This window comes from Eschrichtius robustus, chromosome 17 (genome assembly GCF_028021215.1).
Source record: "Eschrichtius robustus isolate mEscRob2 chromosome 17, mEscRob2.pri, whole genome shotgun sequence".
Lineage (NCBI taxonomy): Eukaryota > Metazoa > Chordata > Mammalia > Artiodactyla > Eschrichtiidae > Eschrichtius > Eschrichtius robustus.
Window position 1 is genome coordinate 49,178,516 of NC_090840.1, and position 20,761 is coordinate 49,199,276.

At 36.5% G+C, this 20,761-nt stretch overlaps 1 protein-coding gene and 1 pseudogene across 7 annotated transcripts in view; one reads left to right on the forward strand and one right to left on the reverse strand.

The window, feature by feature from the left end:
• The first annotated feature begins 246 nt into the window (after positions 1-246).
• Positions 247-20,761, forward strand: part of VPS13B (vacuolar protein sorting 13 homolog B) — a 765,002-nt gene continuing 744,487 nt past the window's right edge. For 2 of the 7 annotated variants that reach the window (XM_068526230.1, XM_068526225.1), the window contains exons 1-3: positions 261-544; positions 986-1,164; positions 16,096-16,239. In XM_068526230.1, the coding sequence (XP_068382331.1) occupies positions 1,018-1,164; positions 16,096-16,239 (291 nt within the window). In that variant the 5' untranslated portion in view covers positions 261-544; positions 986-1,017. The other 5 variants (XM_068526231.1, XM_068526229.1, XM_068526226.1 and 2 more) reach the window with 5 other exon arrangements.
• Positions 14,886-15,904, reverse strand: LOC137751610 (heterogeneous nuclear ribonucleoprotein A1-like; annotated as a pseudogene).

Here is a 20,761-nt window from a genome sequence, read left to right on the forward strand (position 1 = left end):
CCCCCCACCCCACCTGCAGCCTTATTGCTATTGCTCTGCACACTGAACCCAAGTTCTTTCCAGGCCTTCCATTTCCTAAGAAAAACAAAAACCACTTGGTTTTCAGGGCTTTAAACACTAGGACCCGCTTTCTTCCTCCTCATGGGACCTATGACCTTCCGTGCTTCCTCACTCGGACTCGATCTCCACCTCAGTTGCTCTCTTCCCAGAGCACCACTTCCGGATCTCCGGTGTCTCCGCTTTACCGGTCCGCCCACCTCCCCCGCGCACTTCCTAGAGCTTTGTGCGAACCACTGGCGGGGTCGGAGTGGAGACGCAGGCTGGCCGAGCGCCAGCGGTCTCCTTCTAGAAGACGCACTAAACGGCTTCTCCAGCCTGAGAACTCCGGCCCTGCTGCGGAGTCGAGTGGTGGCGGTGGAGGGTTAGTTTGTTTCGAGCACCGAGCGGGGCACACCCGGAAGTGGCGCGGTACGGGAGCTGCGCCGCCTCCGGAGGCGGGTGCCAGGTACCGGGAGGTGGAGGAGACGCCACAGTACTCTTCGGCGTGAGTGTCACCCGAGGGTGGAATACGGCGAGAGGCGTACGGCCTGCTTCTGGCTCTGTTTCTACGGTGGTAGATCCGGCCGGGTTCCGAGGGGCGAGGGCCTCCTGGGGCGGCTGGGCTGGCTAAGGGAGGGGTGCGGCGGCCAAAGGCGAGCCTACCTCTCTTCATTTTCCCACTCCAGGGGACCCGCTTTCTTTAGGTCACCACCTCTTCTTCCCACTCCTCGCCAGGCGAGTTGAGGGGAGTTGTACTAGTGAGGAAGTCGCGGCTGGAGCAGAGAGTCCATTTGAGTTTTCTCTGCTTCTGGGAGAAGGCGAGCGGCCGCTTTGGTGGGGACTGTTGCTTTTCGGCCTCTTCAACCTTTCCTGAGAAATGCCTTTTCGTTAAGAAATGCACCACAGACTCAGTTACCTCTAATGTTTCTGTCTTTACCCCTTTCAGCTTCTGACTTTGACTCCTCTGTACCTTAAAGAATGCTGGAGTCATATGTGACTCCAATTTTAATGAGCTATGTGAATCGCTACATCAAGAACTTAAAGCCGTCAGATCTACAGCTTTCACTATGGGGTGGAGACGTGGTTCTCAGCAAGCTGGAGTTAAAATTGGATGTGCTGGAGCAGGTAAGCGGTGTAGCTGTCACTGGAAACATTTTCAGCCTGCTCAGAAGTAATCTGTGCTTTCCTACACTCTGACTTTATGCTTTAAAAGCTTAGTTTTTCTGCTAATGTATTTTGGGCTATCTTGAACTAGAGACCTTGCTTTACAGAATTTTTTTTTTTACGCTTTGTTACTAGTGGTGGATTATTAGAATCATAATCCCCCAAATTGCCGCAACAGATAGAAAAAAAATTTCATTGTTCTTGTCAGAATTGTTCACCCTGTTACTCAGTTCTTAAGCTTTACCGAATATGCTAATTTACATTGCTAGGATTCTGTATGACGCTGGAAAATATTCCCTTTTTCCTTTTTTGGGGAACGAAGGGGTGCGAAAGACAGCAAGGTTACATCTTGAGGAAGGTTCACTTAGTGGGAAAAATGACATTACCCATGACATCCTCAGAATATTGAGTAGACAGACAGATTGAGAATGCCAGCATAGTTGAAAACTTCTTTCTTAATCACTTTTTTAGTTTTTTTTTTTTTTAACATGGGAATGGTCTGATGTAAATGAACTGTAACTTCAAAGTTAATATATTTATTAATTCACTTAGTACACTTATTATTAACATATGCCAGGCAATTCTTTTAGGCTTGAGAATACAAAAATTATCTCTGGAAACTCAGGAGTCAGAGACCGACTGCTTTTTAGGAGATAAGGGAAGACAATTTGATGGTGATGTTATTAGTAACTTTTAGTTATATTCCACTGCTTTCTGTAGTCTGGAATAACCTGGAGTTAACACTGAGAAATAATATTCTTGGTTTCTTCCCCTTCCTCTCTCCAAGGTTGATTATCTTAATATTTTCATTGTTTTTTAATGAGCACAAATCCTAAGTATACAGCTCAAATTTTGCATATGTATACACCTGTGTAACCACTATCCAGATAAAGAAATAAAATATTTCCTACACCCCAAAACGCTCTCCTTGCCTTTTTGTAATTAGTACCCCACCCCTGAAACAAGTGACTGCTATTCTGACTTCTATCAACACAGATAAGTTTCTTGAACCTGTTCTTGAAACTTAAATAAATGAGAATCACTTGTGTTTGAATTCTTTTTTTCAACATTATGGCCAGGATTAACCCAGGTTCTTGAATGAATGACAGTTTATTCTTTGTATTGCCTTGTGGTATTCCATTGTATAAAGATTCACAGTTTATATATTTATTTTCCTTTTGAGGTACATTTGGATTTTTTCTACTTTTGACAATTATGAAGAAAGCTCTTATGAACATTCTTGTATTGGACAGAGGTGTTGATTTCCTTTAGATGCATACCTAGGAGGCAGGCATATATTTAGCTTTAATGGATACTGATAGTTTTCCGGAGTGGTTGTACCAATTTACATTCTCACCAATAATGTGTGGGAGTTCCAGTTACTTCACATTTTTGCTGTTACTTGGTAAGTTTGTTATTTTTAGCCTTTCCCTGTGCTATTGGCTGTTTGTGTATCTTCTTTGGAGAAATGTCTGTTCAAGTCCTTTGCCCATTTTAGAAAGTTTTTTTGTTGTTACTGAGTTGTAGGAATTATTTATATATTCTGGATATCAATCCCTTATCAGATATGATGTGCAAGTATCATCTCCCATTGTGGGTTGCCTCTTGACTCTGTTGATAGTGTCCTTTGAAGAACCAAAGTTTTAAATTTTGATGAAGTCCAACTTACAACTTTTTCTTTTGATGCCTGGGCTTTTGGTGTTATATCCAAGAAATCATTGCCAAATCCAGTGTCATGAAGCTTTTCCCCTATGTTTTCTTCTAAGAGTTTTATAGTTTTAGCTCTCACATTTAGATATTTGATCCCTTTTGAGTTAATTTTTGTATATGGTACAAGGATCAAACTTCATATTTTTTTGCATATGGTTATTCAGTTTTCCCAACATTTGTCGAAGACTGTCCTTTCCCTACTGAGTGATCTTGGCACCTTTCTTGAAAATCAAATGATCATTGATAGGAGGGTTTATTTCTGGGCCCTCCATACGATTCCATTGGCCTGTATGTCTGTCTTTATGTCAGTATCCCATTGTTTTGATTACCATGACTTTGTAGTAAGTTTTGAAATCAAGAAATGTGAAATCTCCAACTTTTTTCCTTTATTAGTTTTAAAATTTTTTAAATTTAATTAAAAAAAATTTTTATCGGAGTCCAGTTGATTTACAGTGTTGTGTTAGTTATGCTGTGCAGCAAAGTGAATCAGTTATACATATACATATATCCACTCTTTTTTTAGATTCTTCCCCCATATAGGTCATTACAGAGTACTGAGTAGAGTTCCCTGTGCTACACAGTAGGCCCTTATTAGTTATCTGTTTTACATATAGTAGTGTGTATATGTCAATCCCAGTCTCCCAATTTATCCCTCCGCTGCCCCTTACCAGTTTTTTAAATGTTAGGAAAAATTAATCATGAAGTCATGCTAGTTAGGAGTTTTCTTAGTTAGAAAGTTTTTAATTCCTGATTTAATTTCTTTAACAGATATAGGACTATTTAGATTTCTGTTTCTCCTTTTGTTAGTTTTGGTTAGTTATGCTTTTCAAGGAATTTCTCCATTTCCTCAAAATCAGGGATCAGCAAACAATGGTGTGGGCCTAACTTTGTAAATAAAATTTTATTGGAGCCCAGCTATTCTCATTCGTTTACATGTTGTCTGTGGCTGCTTTTGCAAGCTAAAACGACAGGGTTAATTGGCTGGAACAGAGTCTGCATGGCTTGCAAAAGCCTGAAATATTTACTATCTACTCCTTACTGAAAAAGTTTGCTTGTCTCTGCTCTAAGTTGTCATATTTAAGCCATAAAGTTGGTTTTTTTTTGTTTGTTTTTCACTTTAAAGTTGCCTTAAAAAAATCTAGGAACTGTTATGATATCCTCTTTTCAATGCTTATATTAGTAATTTGTATTTTCATTAGTATTGCTAGGGCTTTATTAATATTAGTCAAAACCCAACTTTATTGATTTTTTTTCTCCTGTATTCCTGCTTTCTTCGTAATGTATTTCTTTTTTAAAAAATAATTTATTTATTTATTCACTTATTTTTGGCTGTGTTGGGTCTCCGTTGCTGTGCACGGGCTTTCTTTAGTTGCGGCGAGCAGGGGCTACTCTTTGTTGCGGTGCACAGGCTTCTCATGGTGGTGGCTTCTCTTGTTGCGGAGCACGGGCTCTAGGCACAGGCTCAGTAGTTGTGGCACACAACAGTAGTTGTGGCACGAGGGCTCAGTAGTTGTGGCTCATGGGCTCTAGAGCACAGGCTCAGTAGTTGTGGCACACAGGCTTTGTTGCTCCGTGGCATGTGGGATCTTCCTGGACCAGGGCTCGAACCCATGTCCCCTGCATTAGCAGGTGGAGTCTCAACCACTGTGCCACCAGGGAAGTCCCCGTAATGTATTTCTGCTCTTATTTTTTTAAATCATTTCTTTTTTTTCCTGTTTCTTTGGATTTGATTTGCCATTGTTTTCTCTAGCTTCTTGAGGTGGAAGCTTAGGTTATTGATTTTCTTCAACCCTTTTCTACTCTAATATGTGCATTGAATACTGTACATTTTTGTTTAACCATCTGTTTAGCTTTATCACCACAATTTTATATGTTGTCTTGTCTTTTCATTATTATTCAGCTTAAAAAATTTAAAATTCCATTTTGACTTCTTCTTTAATCCATGGGTTATTTAGAAGTGTGTTGCTTAATTTCCAGACATTTAGGGAATAATTATCTTTCTGTTATTGATTTCTAATTTAACTCCATTGTGGTCAGCACATTCTCTGTATGATTTTGATCCATTATAATTTATGACTTAGTATATGGTCAAAATTTTATTTTTGTAAGTATTCCATGTGTAATTGATGAGAAATGTGTATCCTACAGTTGTTGCCTTATTCTTCCATAAATGTCAGTTGCTTCAAATTGGTTATTAGAGTTCTTCAAATCTTATAAATCCATATGGATTTTCATTGTCTGCTTGTTCTGTCAGTTACTAAGAGAGGTATGTTAATGGTTAACATCTCCAACTATGATTGTGGATTTGTCTACTTCCCTTTTATAGTTTTGCCAACCTTCACTTTATATACCTTGAAGTTACATTGTTAAGTGCATACAGATTCAGTACTGTGATACCTTATTGTTGAATATACTTAAAAAAAATCATTCTGAAATGTGTCCCTCTTTCATTCACTCTAGTAATTCTTTTTGCCTTAAAGTCTTTTTAATTATACTCTTTTAAAAATCATTTCAGTTGCTTCTCTAAAGATAACAAAATGGATATCTGACTTATTGGCATCTACCTGAAATTAGCATTCTTACCATTTCCTGAATAATCTTACAGTAGTTTAACTGCATTTGCCCTCTTCCTCTCCTGCCTTTTTTGGTATTGTGGTCCTTGTTTTTGTTTGTTCAGTTTGGGTTAGCTTGTTTAGTTTGGTTTAGTTTGTTTTTCTGCTGCCTGCAGGTAGAAGCCTAGGTTATTGATTTGAGATAGTTCTCTTTTTCTGCTATAGACATTTACAGCTCTACGTTTCTTAGCTGCATCCTATGAATTTTGGTATGTTGTGTTTTTATTTTCATTCAGTTCAAACGTTTTCTGATTTTCCTTGAGATAGCAGTGTATTTTTGCAGATGTTGGATGGAATGGTTTATAGATGTAAGGTCTAAATTGGTTGATAGTGTTTTTCAGGTCTTCTATATCTTTGTTGATTTTCTGTCTGTTCTGTTTATTATTATAAGTTATTGAATTATTTATTTTCTCACTTTTGTCAGTTTTTGATTTTGGGGCTCTGTTGCTATGCTTATATATGTTTTATATTTTCTTTTTAAAAATTTTTTTATTGGAGTATAGTTGATTTACAATGTTGTGTTAGTTTCAGGTGTACAGCAAAGTGATTCAGTTATACATATGCTCATTCTTTTTCAGATTCTTTACCCATGTAGGTTATTACAGAATATTGAGTAGAGTTCCCTGTGCCATACAGTAGGTCCTTGTTGGTTATCTATTTTATAAATGGTAGTGTGTGTATGTTAATCCCAAACTCCTAATTTATCTCTCCCCACCACGTTTCCCCTTTGGTAACCATAGGTTTGTTTTCGAAATCTCTGAGTCTGTTTCTGTTTTGTAAATAAGTTCATTTGTATATATTTTCTTCTTGAATTTACCCATCTATCATTATAAAGTGTCCCATGTTGTCTTTAGTAACAGTTTTTTTTCTTAAAGTCTATTTTATCTGATAATAGGGTAATTACCTCTCTTATGGTTACTGGTTGCATGATACATGTTCTTTTCTTTTTCCCCTCAGTACACTGCATTTTAAACTATCTTACCACTTTTGCCTTGTGTTGTGTTTCTTCAAGCCTGGTACCACACTGTTTGAAAGTTTTACAGACATGTTATTTGGCTTCAACAATTCTTTAAAATTTCATCTGCTGTATTTTTAACCTCTGACTGGGATAAACTGTTTTTAATTGTTACTTATTTGCATTGGAGAACACTCATATGAAAACCAGGGGAAAATACTGCTGGAATTAAGATCATAGAAATTAAAATTCTTTATATGCCTAAAATAGAATACCATACCATTTCCCTAAATAGCAAGAAAATATGGTGATTTGATGTATTCAAGGCAAGAAACTGGATCACATGACTTCCTGGGATCTTGTTTATTAATTTTTTTATTACGGTGTAAAAGACATATAGTGTTATATTAGTTTCAGGTGTACAATGTAATGATTTGATATTTGTATATATTGCAAAATGATCACCAAAGTAAGCCCAGTTAACATCTGTCACCATACATAGTTAAAAAAGTTTTGTTTCTTGTGATGAGAACTTTCAAGATTTACTCTCTTAGCACCTTTCAAATATGGAATACAGTATTATTAACTGTACTCACCATGCTGTACATTATATCCCAGGACTTTTTTTATTTTATAACTAGAAGCTTGTATCTTTCGACCACCTTTACCCATTTCATTCACTTTCCACCCCATTGCCTCTGGCAACCACCAATCTGTTATCTGTATCTATACAGAAAAATGATACATTAAAATGAAAAAAAAAAAAAAAACCTTTTTCTTATTTTCAACCTATTTGTGTTTTTGAATCTAAAGTATGTCTCTTGCGGAGAGCATATAGTTGGATCTTACTAGTTTTTAAAATCCAGTCTGACAATCTTTGCCTTTTTTTTAAAATTAATTTTTATTGGAGTATAGTTGCTTTACAATGTTGTGTTAGTTTCTGCTGTATAGCAAAATGAATCAGCTATACATATACATGTATCCCCTCTTTTTTGGATTTACTTCCCATTTAGGTCACCACAGAGCATTGAGTAGAGTTCCCTGTGCTATATAGTATGTTCTCGTTAGTTACCTATTTTATACATAGTATCACTATCCCAATCTCCCAATTCATTCCACCCCGCCACCCTTCACCCTTGGCATCGTTTGTTCTCTATGTCTGTGTCTCTATTTCTGGTTTGCAAAGAAAATCATCTATACCATTTTTCTAGATTCCACATATATGTGTTAATATACGATATTTGTTTTTCTCTTTCTGACTTACTTCACTCTCTATGACAGTCTATAGGTCCATCCACATCTCTGCAAATGACCCAATTTCATTACTTTTTTATGGCTGAGTAATATTTCACTGTATATATGTACCACATCTTCTTTATCCATTCCTCTGTTGATGAAAAGACAGCCCTCAGAGTGGGAGAAAATATTTGCAAACAAAGCAACTGACAAAAGATTAGTCTCCAAAATATACAAGAAGCTCATTTAGCTCAATGTCAAAAAAAAAAAAACAACCCAATCAAAAAATGGGTGGAAGACCTAAGTAGACATTTCTCCAAAGAAGATATACAGACGGCCAACAAACACATGAAAAGTTGCTCAACGTCACTAATTATTAGAGAAGTGCAAATCAAAACTACAGTGAGGTATCACCTCACACCAGTCAGAATGGTCATCATCAAAAAATCTACAAAGAACAAATGCTGGAGAGGGTGTGGAGAAAAGGGAACCCTCTTATGCTGTTGGTGGGAATGTAAATTGATACAGCCACTATGGAGAACAGTATGGAGGTTCCTTAAAAAACTAAAAATAGAACTGCCATATGACCCAGCAATCCCACTACTGGCAGTATACCCAGAGAAAACCATAATTCAGAAAGACACATGCACCCCAGTGTTCATTGCAGCACTATTTACAATAGCCAGGATATGGAAGCGATCTTTGCCTTTTGATTGGAATATTTAATCCATTCACATTATGTTTTTATTCATATGGTTGGATTTCTGTCTACCATTTTGCTATTTTCTAAGTGTCTCATGTCTTTTTTGTTTCTCTCATAATCCTTTGTGACTTTCTTTACTATTAAGTAGATATTTTTATTTATTATTTATTTATTATTTTTTATTTTTTTTGGCTGTGTTGGGTCTTCATTTCTGTGCGAGGGCTTTCTCCAGTTGCAGCAAGTGGGGGCCACTCTTCATCACGGCGCGCGGGCCTCTCACTATCGCGGCCTCTCTTGTTGCGGAGCAGAGGCTCCAGACGCTCAGGCTCAGTAGTTGTGGCTCACGGGCCCAGTTGCTCCGCGGCATGTGGGATCTTACCAGACCAGGGCTCGAACCCGTGTCCCCTGCATTGGCAGGCAGGTTCTCAACCACTGCGCCACCAGGGAAGCCCCAAAGTAGATATTTTTTAGTATTGCATTTTAATTCCTTTGATTTTTAATTTATTTTGAGTTATTTTCTTAGTGGTTGCTTAGAGGATTACAATATGCATCTAGTTTATCACAGTCTATTTGAGATTAATGCTAACTTTATTCCATTAAAGTACAGAAACTTTCTCCACTATAGCTTCATTTCTTCTCTGTCCTTTGTGGAATTGTTTTCACATATATTGCATTTCTTTGTTATAAACCTAGTATATCAACGTTATAATTGATTTTTGTGATTGCCTTTTGAATCAGAAGAAAAAAGAAGAAAACATTTATACTGTCTTTTAATAATTATCTACATATATACTTTTATTAGTGCTGTTTGTGTGGCTTTGAGTTACAATCTGGTATTGCTTCCTTTTGGTCCAAAGAACTTCTTTTAGTATTCTGTTACAAAGAATTACCTGAGACTTTGTTTATTTCGGTATGCCTTTATTTCACCTTCATTTTTGAAGTATACTTTTGCTGGATATAGGATTTTTGGTTGATGGTTATTTTCTTTTGTTATTTAAATATATCATCTCACTGCCTTTTTGCCCTTATTGTTTGTAATGACAAGGTAGCTTTTAATCTACTAAGAGTTTTCTTGTATGTGACTAGTTGATTTTCTGTTTCTGCTTTCAAGATTTTCTTCTTGTCCTAGGCTTTCAAAGTTTTTGCTTTGATATGTCTGGGTGTGGATTTGCTGATTCTTTCTTCTGCCAGCTCAAATCTGATGTTGAGCTCTTTCAGTGAATTTTTAATTTCATTTATTGTATTTTTAAACTCAAAAATTTCTATTTGTTTTTTTTTTTTATATTTCTATCTCATTCTTGGTATTCTCTACTTGATGAATCTTTGTGGTCATATATTCCTTTAATTATTTAAATATAGCTTCCTTTATTTCTTTGAACATATTTATAATAGATGTTTTGAAGATCTTGTGTAGTTAGTCCTACATTTGAGCATCCTCAGAGATAGTTTCTATTGACTACTTTGCATGCTTTTCATGTTTCACAATTTTTAGTTGAAAACTGGACGTTTGGATAATATGTTTTAGCAACTCTGCATTCTGATTTCTTCCCTCTGGGGATATTTGTTGTTGCTACTGGTTTATGTATTTGTTTAGTGACTTGCCTGGGCTAAATTTGTGGTGTCTGTTTCCTCTGCAGTGTGTGGCCTCTGGTGACTGTGCTCAGTTTTTTTTTTTTTTCTCCCCCAATTCTTTCTGTTTTTAGGCTTGGCTTTCTAGGGATTGTCCCTGGGTCACTATAATTGAGTCATCAGCCAGTGATTGGCTAGAGGTTGTTTAAACTTTTGAACTAATATGGCTTCTACTCTTTGGCATGGGACATATACATGTACTGGATAATGCTTTCAAAGTTCAAGGAGTTTACAAATCTGATCCATGTTTTTACTTACTCTGTTTACAAGGCTTCTTGGTCAACCAAGGATGAGTAGATTGTTAGGGGTCTCTCCAGTGTCGTCTGAGTAAGCACAGCCTCGCACATACGTATAGCTTTCCAGGTTACCAGGGATACTGAGGTCATAGCAAGGCCATCTTTGGCTGTCTTGTTCTCTGGATTTCTCTGTTAATTTTCTGGCTGGTCTTCTGTTTAGTTTCTTGCACCAACTGCTGTTGTGACCTCAGGGTAGCCTTCCCTTATTGCCCCTGGGATTTCTGTTGTTTTTAATAACTTCGTCCAGTTTTGTCACTGCTTTCTGGGGAGAGGATTTGCCAACCTTCTAACTTAGAATTCTTGAAGTCCTGTCTTACATTCATTTTTATTTTGTGGTAAAAAGCATATAGCATAAAATTTACCATCTTAACCATTTTTAAGTGGATAGTTGTGTTAATTATATATATTGGGGTGGCCAAAAAGTTTCTTTGGGTTTTTCCATAATGTATTACAGAAAAACCTGAATGCACTTTTTGGCCAACCCAATACATTGTTGTTCAACAGATCTCTAGAACTTTTCATCTTCCAAAACGTAAGTTCTGTACCCATTGAAAAACTACTTCCCTTTTCTCTCTTCCCCCAGCCCCTGGCAACCACTGTTCTACTTATGTGTCTAAGAATTTGACTAATTTAGGTACCTTACAGAAGTGGAATCAGACAATATTTGTCTTTGTGTGACTGACTTATTTCATTTAGTACAGTGTCCTTGAGGTTCATTATATGTTGTAGCATATGACAGAATTTCCTTTTTAAAGACTGAAGAATATTTCATCATGTGTATATACCACATTTTCTTTATGCATTTATCTTTCAATGGACATTAGGTTGTATTCACCTCTTGACTATTGTGAATAATGCTGCAAAAAATATGGTTGTACAAATATGTTTTCAAGATCCTGGTTTCAGTTCTTTTTAGTTTGTGCTCAGAACAGACTGCTGGATCATATGGTAATTCTGTTTTTAGTTGTTTGAAGAATCTCCATTACTGTTTTCTATAGTGGCTGCACCATTTTACATTTTCATCAGCAGTGCACAAGGGTTCTACGTTCTTCATATACTCACCACACTTATCACTTCCTGTGGTGGGTTTTTTTTGGATAGGTGCCATTATAACAGGTGTGAGATGATATGTCATTGTGGTTTTGATTTGCATATCTCTGACAATGATGGTGAGCATGTTTTCCTCTATTTGTTGGCCATTTGTATATTTTTTTTGAAAATGTCTATTTGAGTCATTTCCCCATTTTTAAAATTAGATTATTTGTTTTTTTGTTGTTGAGTTGTTGTAGTTCTTTGTATATTCTAGATTTTAACCCCTTATCAGATAATATGGTTTACAAAAAGTTTCTCTCATGTGGGTTGCCTTTCCACTTTGCTGAGTGTTTTCTTTGCTCTGTGGAGGTTTTTAGGTTTGATATAGTCCTTTTCATCTATTTTTGCTTTTGTGGCCTGCTATATTCATTTTTCAAGTATCCCTTTTTTCTGTGTGAGAATATTTTTTAATTGCTTACCTAGAATTATATTTATGAGAGCTAGTCAATCCTCTTCTTAAATTTTTCATTACTATATCCTTTGTGCAGCCATAGATATTCTGGTTTCAGGGATGTATTTTTCACAATGTATTTCTGAGTAGTTACAAGTAAATAGAATATTTTTAAGTTGTAAAATATATTTTGAGAAGGAAAAGGAATGAAAAGAAAATCATTTCTTTGTGGTTACCTCAGGATGATCCATTTATTATAACAGTCAGCATTTTCTTTTGCCTTTTACAAGGCATAAATGTGTTCTTATTTGTTTATCACAACAACTCTGTGATGAGGAAATGGAAATGATCTTGCTTATAGTCAGATAATTAATAAGTGTTGGACTTCAGTTGGATCTCCAACATGGGCCATATGGTTCAAAATTCCATGTTTTAATGTAGAATGCTGCCTCTTGTGTTAGTGTTTTGTTAGTTATTCAGATGATTAATAGCATTCTGGTGATACCAAGGTCTTGAGTTTGGTTCAGGTGTCTTTTAAATTCTCCCTAAGAAAAGCCAATTTGTGCCCATAGACTACGGTTTTGGTAGCCATTTCACAAACGTATCATTGTTACACAAGTCAAGGGTAGAGATGGAGATGTCATTGGAACATTATCCAAATGGATGTATAACCAATGGAAATGTATTCAGTGCTCATAATGAAAGTTAGATGCAGTATAGTTGTTGATAAGAGCAAGGGCTCTGGCATCATATTTTCCGGTTTCGAGTCATGGCGCTCCTAGATGAGTCATTTTTGAAAGTTAGTTGACCTTTCCATGCCTCAGATTTTTTATCTGTAAAGTGGGTATAATAGTATTTACTTTTTGGGGTACTTACAAAGATTAAATTTTGCATGCAGGTAAAGTGCTTAAAGCAGCGTGTGGTACACAGTAAGTGCTCAGTAAACATTGTCTTCGTTATAGACACTGATCAAAATATAATCTGTCCCATTGATTAATGCTGGGAGAAATTACTGCATCTTTAAAATTAATGAAATAATGAGAACTGTTTAAAAATTGTGACATTCCATTAGAATAGTAGAAATAGATTTTTAGTATTCTGCCCTTTAAAAAAACTTGTGAAGACAAAGGAGGCTTATACATTTGTAATAATAAATAGTTAGCATCTTTATATTGATTGCTCTTTGAGGAAGACAGTGTCCTAAGTGCTTTATATAAATTAATTCATTTAATCCTCAAACACACTACTATTATCCAGTTTTACAGATAAAGAAACTGAGACACAGATAACGTTAATACAACTTGCCTATTGTCATTGTGCTAGTAAGTAGCAGAGGTAGGATTAAATCCACTTGTGCTGGCTCTAGAGTTATTGGTCTTAACCACTTTGCTGTACTGTCTGTATATATTTAGCTATATTGCTACTATATTGCTAAACCAAGTAGGTGGACAATTCTTAGATGAATGAATAGCTTAATATTTATCTTAACTTTCACAGAGTTACAATAATGTGATTGAGATATAGTCCAAATACAATTTGTTTTTTTCTTTTGTTGGTTTGTAACATATTTTATCTGAAGGTGAAACAGTTTAGTATAAAATGATTGTGGTAACATTTATGTTTTCATTTCTAACCTTTTTTTTTTTTTTGAGAGGAAGTGCCATTTTTTTTTTTTTCATCTTTACTGGAGTATAATTGCTTTACAATGTTGTGTTAGTTTCTGCTGTACAACAAAGTGAATCAGAGCTATATGTATACATATATCCCCATATCCCCTCCCTCTTGAGCCTCCCTCCCACCCTCTCTATCCCACACTCCTAGGTTGTCACAGAGCATTGAGCTAATCTCCCTGTGCTATGCAGCTGCTTCCCACTAGCCATCCATTTTACATTTGGTAGTGTGTATATGTCAATGCTACTCTCACTTTGTCCCAGCTCCCCTTCCCCTGCTGTGTCCTCAAGTCCGTTCTCTACGTCTGTGTCTTTATTTCTGCCCTGCCACTAGGTTCATCAGTACGGTTTTTTTAGATTCCATATACATGCGTTAGCATACGTCTAACCTTTTTAATAATAATGGAAACCAGTCAGAAAACACTTAGAATTTATGACCAAATAGTATCCGGGTACAATCTTTAATTAGGTAAAGCTCAATAAATTTTTTTTCGAAGTTGGTCCATTTTTATTTTGTCAGGTCATTCTCCTATCTTTAATTCCGTTCTCCTCTTTAAACTTGCCTTACAATCATATTCTGTTATTATTTCCATTTAGCAAAATAAGAAGTAGAGGCCTACACAGGTTAAGTAGCTTATTAAATGTAACTTGCACAATAAGTTTTTGTAGTTTATTATTAACTATAGTTTAACAAGTTATTTGATGCTGCTTTTTAAAAAAAATAAATTTATTTATTTTTGGCTGTGCTGGGTCTTTGTTGCTGCACGTGGGCTTTCTCCAGCTGCGAGAGTGGGGGCTACTCTTCGTTGCTGTGCGCGGGCTTCTCATTGCGGTGGCTTCTCTTGTTGCGGAGCACGGGCTCTAGGCGCGCGGGCTTCAGTAGTTGTGGCTCGTGGGCTCTAGAGCACAGGCTCAGTAGTTGTGGTGCACGAGCTTAGTTGCTCTGAGGCATGTGGGATCTTCCTGGATCAGGGATCGAGCTCGTGTCCCCTGCATTGGCAGGTGGATTCTCAACCACTGTGCCACCAGGGAAGTCCATTGATGCTGCCTTTTTTTTTTTTAAAGACACATTTATTCAGCGTCATGATCATGCAATCAACAGCATGGGTGCAAAAAAAAAAAAAATCTACATTAAAACCCTTTGTTGGAATGCTTTATACTTTCCACAGAACAGAAACTAAAATAACCTGTTATACAATTAATCACAATTACAGTCCTTGAGTTTTTTTGCCCATACACATGAGTATTGTCTAAAACATGTGTTCTTTGTAGCAGCTAGGCCCTGCCACCACTGTGCTTAGCTGAGTTCACAAATCTTTTGTAACCTGTAGCTTCCCTGTCACTTCTCTGGCTCTCCTCTCCTGCTAAGCTTTGTTTCCTGGCAGTAATTAAAACCTTCTGCCCCTGCCATAGCTCTTGCTGCTGCTGGAACCGCCATAGCCACCTTGGTTTTGTGGTTCGGCACAGTATTGGCCTCCACCACCACCACAGGGGCCAGAACTTCTGCCTCCAAAGTTTCCTCCTTTCATGGGTCCAAAATTTGAAGATTGGTTGTTGTAATTGCCAAAATCATTGTAGCTTCCACCACCTCCAAAATTGCTTCCATCATTACCAAATCCATTATAGCCATCCCCACTGCCACCATATCCTCCACCACCATGGCTGCCACCAAAGCCACCTTGACTGCCACCAAAGCCACCTCGACCACTGAAGTTTCCTCCACAACCAAAGTTGTCATTCCCACCAAAACCACCTCCATGACCACCACCAAAGTTTCCAGAACCACTTCAACCTCTTTGGCTGGATGAAGCACTAGCCATCTCTAGCTTAGATAGGGCTTTCCTTACTTCACAGTTGTGGCCATTCACAGTGTGGTATTTCTGAATGACAATCTTGTCTATGGAGTCATGGTCATCAAAGGTTACGAAAGCAAAGCCTCTCTTTTTGCCACTGCCTCAGTCAGTCATGATTTCAATCACTTCAGTTTTCCCATACTGTTCAAAATAATCTCTTAGGTGATGTTCTTCAGTGTCTTCTTTAATGCCACCAACAAAAATCTTTTTCATAGTTAAGTGGCACCAGGTCTTTGAGAATCTTCTCTTGAGACGGTCCTCTTTGGTTCCCCAACTCTTCCATCCACCTCATGTGGCCTTGCATTCATGGCTGCATCCACCTTCTCCACAGTGGCATATGTGACAAACCGGAAGCCTCTGGAGTGTTTGGTGTTTGGATCCCTCATTACCACACAATCTGTGAGCGTTCCCCATTGCTTAAAATGGCTCCTCAGACACTCATTGGTTGTTTCAAAGCTCAAACCTCCGATGAAGAGCTTCCTCAGCCGTTCGGGCTCTTTGGGAGACTCTGACTTAGACGTGATGGCAGTGGAGGAGGGAGATGTCAACGATGCTTACTTGGCGGTGTCCACGGGCAGAAAGGAGTAATCTACCGAATGTATCTTGCTGCTTTTTGATGAAAAGTAATTTCCAGAATATTTTTGTGTTGGAAATTTTGTTTTTCTTTTCAGAAAGTATTTTGGATATTAGAATGAAAAAAATATTAAGCACTTCCTAAATTTTATTTAATATCTTGTGTTTTAAGGAATTGAAATTACCATTCACTTTTTTAAGTGGACATATTCACGAACTGAGGATCCATGTACCATGGACAAAACTGGGTTCAGAACCAGTGGTAATTACCATCAATACAATGGAATGTATTTTGAAACTTAAAGATGGAATACAGGTAAGAAATTATTGAACTTAGTTGTTTATGTTAACCAATTTTAATAGTTATTAGTATTTGATATTTTTTTAACTTTTGGGATGTGTCAGGTTTTACATAAACAAATCTTAGCTCATACACTTAATTTTTTTTTACATACCTATCAAAGTAACATAATTAATTGCAAAAGGGTTTTCTTAAATTTGGATAAAACATCCTAATGGTTATTTTCATACTCATTTTACTTAATCTGATCATAGCCTTAATAGGGATTATACATATTGCTTATTACCTATATCTGCTAGAAATGGGGCCTGATTGTGTCCAATTTTTAGGTGAAGGGTTTTGAATTTTTGCAAAGTGACATTTCTAAATGAGATGGAAAATTCTCAGGTTATTTTTTGAGAAGATGAAAATATATTGAATTTCCCTTCATACCTAATTTCATTGTGTCTTTGAAGTTTTGTCATCAGAAACTGATTTTTTTCTGACTTCTTTCTTCTCTGACCCATGTTACATTTCTTTTCAGTGTTTTTGTTAAGGTATAATAGTGATTTTAAGGAGTTTCTACCAAAAATTTTCTAATCTAGGCAGCAAACAGGTCTGGACAACAACATATTGTGATGAATTTTTCCACTTTTATCCTGTATAAAAGTAGTGTCTCTGTCTTTCATTTTTATTACTTTTTCCTTAGCCTGTGTTTAATTTTCAGTTTTAAGGAAGTCTTTCTAGAACCAAGTGAATTGATGAGTATTATTAAATTTCAATCTCTGTGAAATGAGTAAAGGTTATTTATAAATTGCTAAAATCATTTCCTATTTGCAGTAGATACTTTGAGCGTCATATGAACCTACTGGGCTCACAACTGTTTTTCTTTCTGTGAAATCTCTAATTCCAAACCTTTATTATCCAATTTAACTTAACTAATGTAGTTCCTGGAAGTGAGTAGACCAATGCTATACTCTCATTAAAATTTATTTTGGGAACTTTAAATATCTGGGAGATTGATTTAGAAATCTGTAGTTATGTGCAACAAAGTTTTATTTTACATTTATATTTGGTAATACTTAAATGGTTCTTAATCATCATCTCTTCCTGGAATTTAATTTTTTTTTAAGAAGTCTGGACTTGGTTATACCACCCATGCAGTGCTCCATATTAAGTGAAAAAAAAAAAAAAAAATCCAGACACTAAGTGTTTTTTCAATGGGAAGGTGGAAGTTTCAAGGCCAGATGTCCCATAAGAAACACATTTTAAAAGAGGCAAATTACAACTAATTATAGAGGCTGCAGAAAAAGATTTGTAACACATGACTTAGTGTAACCTAGAACTAATATTTGATATTGGACCATGCAGATGGCTACTGCAGGAATGATCAGATTTCCTGCTTATATGGTATTTGAGACTTGAATTTTGTGGTGTGTACAGCAAAAGGTCAAGTGTCATGAATGTAAACCACTCTCAAAACAAGTACTTTTTACAGATGTTTAAAATTTTGAGGTAGAAAGGATTTTTGAAAATTGCAGTTGACATTTGGACAAATTATTCAGCATTGTACACCCCTGGAGAGTTATACTTGAGTTTATGCTAGTGATTGGAATTAATTTCTTAGTAAAAACATTATAGATGAAACACATTTTAAAATAGTTTATTTTCCTATTTTAAGCTTTGATTAGTATAATAGGAAATTAAGTTAAAAAACTATGTATGTGTTAGTAAAATTGAGTAAGCCCATATTTGATTTATATTATTTCAAATTATTATAGATGCACAATGAAGAAAAGACTTATTTTCTAAATAAAATTAGTGTGGGATGGTAGGTTAAATGAAGTGGCCTTTTAGAGTTATAGGTATGAATCTGTTAAAAATAATATTGTGTGAGAATGTAATAAAATGAAATTTAAAAGTTAGAAATCTGAGGTTTATTCAGAAAACGTCATTATAAAAAAACAGTTGCTGAATTTCTTGATAAGAAGGCATGTGTAGTTTGTAAAGTTCAATTAAATTCTAACATTTGTTGATTTTTATTTTACTCGTCAATGCACTGAAAAGCATTGCAAGATATTTATATAATTTCCACAAAAGCTACTTAGAAAAAGAGATTTATAATGATTATGACTCTTTTGATAATAGTTATAGTATACTTCCTTAACATGTCTTTGTGATCATTTTTAATTATAGAGTTTTTTTGATGCGCAGGTGACCAAGTTGTTGTGTTAGGTAAGATAAAGTCACCTTGATGTCCAGTCTGAATTAGTTTAATATATTGATATGTCACTTAGTAAATATGCTGTTTACTCTGAGAGACATATCTGTGTCAGTCATACCCACCTTTAGATCCTGTAGATTTGAACTGTTTTCTTTTTCTTTTTTGGACTTGAGACACAGAATTTGATTGATGACACATTATCACTAGTGGTCCAGGTCTGACTTGTTTATTTAGCTAGTTTTGTCCACTCTAGTCTAATCTAATAAATACTTGTGGACCCAGCATATGGCTCAAGAATGAAAACCTTACCAGTAACTTACATTTAACTACGCGCTCCTCTCCTTTTGCATATTTTTGTTTATCCTCTGTGGGCCTCACCTGTAAACTAGGGCAAGACTTGCTATATAGTTCTTTTATTCTTTGATTGTGTATGCTTTCTCTGCTCATTGTGTTAATAATAAGTCTTGCAAAAAGCTTCTTCAACCTAAAGAGAGTAGTAAATTTATTTTTAAAGTACTAATTTATTCTGGCCTTTGTGCCACCTAGAAAGTAAACTTTCAAAATCTTTTGACCTAATAAATGTAACCACTTGTAAGGCTCTTTATAGAAGTGATACTTGTTATTCATAAAAACAAACAAACAAACTTTAAAAAATCTTTTGAACCTAAACCAAAACTATAAGTACCATTCAAAACTTGAGATAAAAAAACTAAGCTTTTTGTTAATGTATTGGGTTGGCCAAAAAGTTCATTTGGTTTTAAGTAAAAACATTTTTCATTTTCACCTGGAACTTTATTGAACAACGTATTCATTAACTGAACAAACTCTTTGGCCAACACAATATGTACTTTTTAATGCTTGGAGTTACAGAGCAATCTTGCCTGTCCTCTTTCCTTGCATGTTTTGATGCGGTGGAAATTGGTTATTGGAAGTTTTGCTAAGGCTATTAACAATATTTACATGGCCTTTTATTTATTTATTTTCTTAACACTTTAATTCTCTTATCTGAGGCTGGATTAATCTGGTTGACTGCTGCTGTGGTTTGAATATGTCCCCCCCAAATTCATATGTTGAAGTCCTAACCCCCAGAGATGATGGTATTAGGAAGTGGGGCCTTGGGAAGATGCTTGTCATGAGAGTGGAGACCTCATGAATGAGATTAGTGCCTTTTATTTATTTTTAAAAATTTTTAATTTTTTAATAAATTTATTTATTTTATTTATTTATTTTTGGCTGTGTTGGGTCTTCGTTGCTGCGCGCGGGCTTTCTCTAGTTGTGGAGAGCGGGGGCTGCTCTTTGTTGCGGTGCGCGGGCTTCTCATTGCGGTGGCTTCTCTTGTGGAGCACGGGCTCTAGGTGCTCGGGCTTCAGTAGTTGTGGCACATGGGCTCAGTAGTTGTGGCTTGCGGGCTCTAGAACGCAGGCTCAGTAGTTATGGTGCACGGGCTTAGTTGCTCCACGGCATGTGGGATCTTCCCGGACCAGGGCTCGAACCCGTGTCCCCTGCATTGGCAGGCGGATTCTTAACCACTGTGCCACCAGGGAAGCCCCATTAGTACCTTTTAAAAGAGGCTCCAGAGAGATCCCTAACCACTTCTGCCACGTGAGGATAAAAGGAAAAGGCACTGGCTGTGGACCAGAAAAAGGGCCCTCGCCAGACCAGGTTGGCACCTTGACCTTGGACTTCCTAGCCTCCAGAACTATGAGAAATAAATTTCTGTTGTTTATTAGCTACCCAGTCTGTGGTGTTTTGTTATAGCAGCCCAAATGGACTAAAACAACTGCCTTTTCACACATTGAGTAAGGGCTCAGAATTGCTGACTTAGGTTGTGGAATTTATTGTACTATTATTGATTCCCTCACTTGCACTACTACAGGTTAGTGATGGTGGTGATGATACTAGCAGATAGCGTAGTCTAGATTCTGTCTGTAGATTCCTTCTATGAAAAATGAGACTTAGAGTTCCCTATAAATTATGAGTAGCGTCTTTACTTCCCCTAGGGAATCGCTTTATATTGGGTGCATAAATATTTACAAATATTACATCCTCTTGTTGGATTGACCCCTTTATCATTATGTAATGCCCTTCTTTTTCTCTTACTACCATCTTTGTTTCAAAGTCTATTTTGTCTGATATAAGTATAGCTACCCCAGCTTTCTTTTAAATGTTTCTATTTGAATGGAATATCTTTTTCCATCCTTTCACTTTTGGTCTGTGTCCTTGTATCTGAAGTGAGTCTCTGGTAGGCAACATATAGTTAGGTCTTGCTTTTTATCCTTTCACCACTCTATTTCTTGTGATTGGAGAATGTAGTCCATTTACATTTGAAGTATT